The sequence below is a fragment of the Macrobrachium rosenbergii genome, chromosome 41 (assembly GCF_040412425.1).
Source record: "Macrobrachium rosenbergii isolate ZJJX-2024 chromosome 41, ASM4041242v1, whole genome shotgun sequence".
NCBI classification, from domain to species: Eukaryota; Metazoa; Arthropoda; class Malacostraca; order Decapoda; family Palaemonidae; genus Macrobrachium; species Macrobrachium rosenbergii.
Genome location: NC_089781.1, coordinates 56,378,922 through 56,383,367, shown reverse-complemented (window position 1 = coordinate 56,383,367; position 4,446 = coordinate 56,378,922). Strand labels below are relative to the sequence as shown.

The following is a 4,446-nucleotide window of genomic DNA, read 5'->3' as shown; positions in this document are numbered from 1 at the left end:
CCCACCACAGTTCCAGCATTTGGATGGCGATGACAACGCTGCAGCTGACGACGTTGCTTGTTTCTTGGGCGGGGCTGATCGGAATGAGCTATGTGGGCCTAGATTCCAGTGTTGCTGTGACGGCTTATACTTATGCGCTATCTTATTCACTAACACATTTGAACTTGTGTCTGTATTCTTATCCATAACTCTTGACTGTTTCTCTGCAATTTCCATAGCTCTGGCCATGGTTAACATATCGTTGAGACTTTCTCTTCTTCTAAACACTTCACTCTCAGTTTGCTTGACAAACAACCTTGAATTACTTGGCTTTTGATTTCCCCGTCCTTATCAGCAAATTCACAATTTTCAGCCTTTTGTCGTAGCCGTGTTGCAAATTGATCAATTGTTTCACCACGATTCTGCCTCACATTTCGAAACTCATAACGTTCGAATTCTTTGTTTTTCTTTGGCTGAAAGCAATTTGCTAGACCTTGTTTTACTTTATCATAATTAGCGTCATCACCAATAAGGCCTAATGTTTCGTAGATTTCAAAAACTTCATCACCTGCATAATGTAACAATAGGGCTTTTTTCCGTTTTCTTGAGTCAATGGTGCAGGCTACAAACAGATTTTCTAGTTTTGCAATTTTTACGATTTTTCCTGGAGAAATGCTTACCATGAGCCAGTTATAGACTCTAAATGAATGATTTCGTCACTTACCTCTATTTTCGTATAAAATCTGATTGCTGTTGATTCAGGAAATCGTAAAAGCAGAAGGAAAAGGGGGAATTGATAGGAGCTGAGAGCTCTGCTCACAAGGTATTTATAAGTAAACACGTTAGGGTAAGTTTAAGATTAAGTGTATTTACAGTAGCCTACATGAAATGAAATATCAGAAGATGAAATGGACCAATCAGGCATGCAAGGCCTGAGAGGTTAATTATAACGGGGAAAACTTGAAAGTACATCTGTCGGTGTGACGATGCTGACACACGGCACAGTCAAGAGAGGTTTCCACTGCTAACAACCCTCTGTAAAGATAGGGGTTCACGAATTAAAAGCCAGTAAGGACGCAGTAAAATTTACATAGGACAAGGCGAGCACAGAGGGTGCCAAGAAACTTTGAACACACGATTTTATGTAATTATTTAAACACAGGCATTTGCGTAACACTGACCTAATAAGGCAAGGTTGATATGGAAATACTGGCACTTAGAGATGGAAATAGGATGACGAGAATTTAACCAGTGTGACTGACATGGAAGAACTTTTGCAACAGATCACTATACCTTGTTGAAGAGGTGGCTTCAGCGAGGAAATGGCGGCAGAGGAAAGCTGAGGGATTCATAGATAAGAAGACTAAAGGTCCCCACAGGATAGGGCATAGCTCTCTGAAGATGTGTCTCTCTTGCGTCCAGCCGTGCGTCTCTCTCTCGTTCATTCGCTGAGACCCTTTTTATGGTACGTCAGTAAAAGTTCTACCCCCAAGAGATAAATCAACATCTAAGTATCCCAAAACCCATAACCTATTTGCTTGAACATCACATACTGTCTCTTTAGCAGGTCTCAAAGAACGATCGGAAGACATCGATCGGAACAACTCATAATTCATCAAATTAATAGAGTCACCTGTATCTATAAAAACCCTTACATTTATCCCATGCACAGACCTTTCTACTACTGGCTTCGCCTCTGAGGGTTCCCCCAGAAGTCCTATATCACAAGAAACACCCATCCAGTTTCCCGTTGCATTGTCTAAAGACCGATCAGTTGATCGGTCTTTAGACAACGCTCGCCGATCACAAGATCCCCCCTCGAAAAATCCGCTTGAGGAACTTTCTTATCTGAGCTACCAAAATTCTGAAATGAAGGCCTACCGTTTACTGTCTCAGAGATGGACAAGATCGCCAAGGATGACCATAACTCCTACAACTGCCACAATATTTAACACGGCAAAATCTCTTGATGTGTCCTTGCATATTACAATTAAAACAATGAACCCCTGGGGCCCGAGAACTCAACCCAACCATCAACCTTTGGCTATTACGAACTTCAACAAAACCCTTCAAACTGCGGACTGAATCTCCGTGGCCTAGACAACCATATACTGACCTAAGGAATCTCTGATCACTGTTTCCTCTCGCCATTTTCACAGCTTTCCTCTTTGCAAATAAACCCGTTAACTTATTCTTGGCTGATCACAAAAGCAAAATTTCCCAAGTCCTGTGAAAGGACACCCCTTAAAGAAAAACATAAGAAAAACAATTTTCCCTGAAAGAATTCCCACACAGTAAGAAACCCAGAGTGTTAATTCCCTTTATTCTAATAATTAATCCTCAAAAATCAAAAGAAAGTACTAATTAAACCCACAATTGAATCCAAAACTAATTAAACACAAAATCCTGCCCGCTTTTTTTCCATTGGGGGAAAAAAGCGGGCGGGCCGAGTGCACAGCTGACTGCAAAGTAGGTCAAGATGAACTTCGCATCTTCAAGGGCAAAAAAAAAAAAAAAACACTCAGTCACCCCCTCAAGTAAAGAGAATGGGAATCTACCCTCACGTACGTAAAGAAAACGGGACTCGAGCAAACGGAAGCGAGAGAGAGAGAGAGAGAGAGAGAGAGAGAGGGGAAAAGAATTCGATCCCCTCCCCTTAGTGCTATACCTAGCCCCCTATCTCACCAACACATCCATGATCTGCCGAAGCACACAAAAAAAAAAAAAAACGCTGAGCGCAAAACTTCGGAGACGAGTCTGCCTCTCCCATCATCAAGGCAAAGATTGCCGAGTAAGCTTACAGTAACAACCTCTCCCTTTGCATACACGCCCGTATGTACCCAAAATAACACACGTATGGATGTAACTATAAAAAAGAAGTTTCAAATCTAAGAAATGTATATACATTTACATAAAAAATGTTTACTCCCAGTAACTCAGTAACTGACAAATAAAATTATTTCCCGATAATCAAAGTCCCCAGAGATAATACAATAATTAGATAATCCTTATATTAAACCATAAACGCCAGTGCAAACTGCCGACTGCTGTATGAAAAAAAAAACACATAAGTTACGCCCAAAATTCAAATGCTCTGCATAGAGGATGGGTAAGAAGGCAAGAGATTCCACCCAAACTAATGACATCACTGACACGTCACTCAGGGATGACGTCACTACTGCCAAGACCCGATATTAGTTGCAGTGGAATCCAAAAGCAATCCAATCTGACACGAAAATTAACAATAAAAAAATTATAACACTTACGTACGCCTCTGCTTGACGGTGCGAGAATTCTTCCACCAAAGAAAGAGAGAGAGAGAGAGAGAGAGAGAGAGAGAGAGAGAGAGAGAGAGAGAGAGAGAGAGAGAGAGAGAAAGAAACACTTGAGCGTTTTCGCGTGTTTTACCACACACAAGCGGTCAAAATACTGCAATTAAATACACTACGCGCACTATACATACCCAAACATTCCCCAATATGAACTAAAGCCCAGAAATACCTATAAACACACTAAAACCTTGCACCCCACGATGCATCATAAATGCACACAGACACTCGTGCTCAAGACAGACTGACTCGAGTGTATTTCACAGCATCTCCCTAAACTGAACTGCTGAACCATCAAAATCCTATTCTGAGATGCCAGTACCAGTATTAATAAGATATGCCTCTTCAGAAGCGTAACCTATACCCTAGCTATTTACCTACTTGACCATCTATTCATGCCTAACACCAATGCCAGACACACTGTTATGACCCTACACAAGGTCAATTAAGGTCATTATCTCTTATGGCATCTGTTTTAAGAACAGCATCATATTATCTTACATCACCAAGATTCCCTGGTAGCGATGGCCCGGCATTGGGTCAGCACATTCCTTCTTCCTCGTGGACTCCTCTCCCTGTATCTAACCTCAGACAAAGGCCTACTGGAATTAAATACCCAGATACAAAACTAGACTTTATTTGCAAATTTAACGAAAGTGTTTCAGCAAAATCTACGGTCATGAAATGAAGTGATTCACATGCCCTAAAAATGGAAATCATAACTAGAGGAAAGTCTGATTCACAATCAAACAGATTAATGATTCTAAACCAACCAATACTAGTGACTAGCACCCTGGTCATCAAATTAAATAAATAGGTCATAATTATTCTTGACCAAAATAAATGTCATATAGTGTGTAAAAGCACACCACTTCCAAAATATTCGTCCTCACAGGACGAACCCAGAATTCCTGTTAAAAGAAACATATCATATATTAAAACCTGAAATAGTGTTAAAAGAAATCAACATTCAAAACAGAAAGATGCACAATGGAGACAAAATTGGAAAATGCACAATGGAGGATCAGAGGAATTTCCCTGCGACACGAACTGGGTATTTCCACATAATGTCTGGAAAAGATATAACTGTTAATGAGTTATCTTACTTTCTATGGCCACAAATAATGTATCTTCACAG

General features: G+C 40.4%; 1 protein-coding gene across 1 annotated transcript; it reads right to left on the bottom strand.

Annotated features, from left to right (window-relative positions):
- Positions 1-230: 230 nt before the first annotated feature.
- On the bottom strand, positions 231-662 carry LOC136827180 (uncharacterized). Its single transcript, XM_067084950.1, has one exon. The coding sequence runs from the start codon at positions 660-662 to the stop codon at positions 231-233; it is 432 nt and encodes a 143-aa protein (XP_066941051.1).
- Between the last annotated feature and the right edge of the window lie 3,784 nt (positions 663-4,446).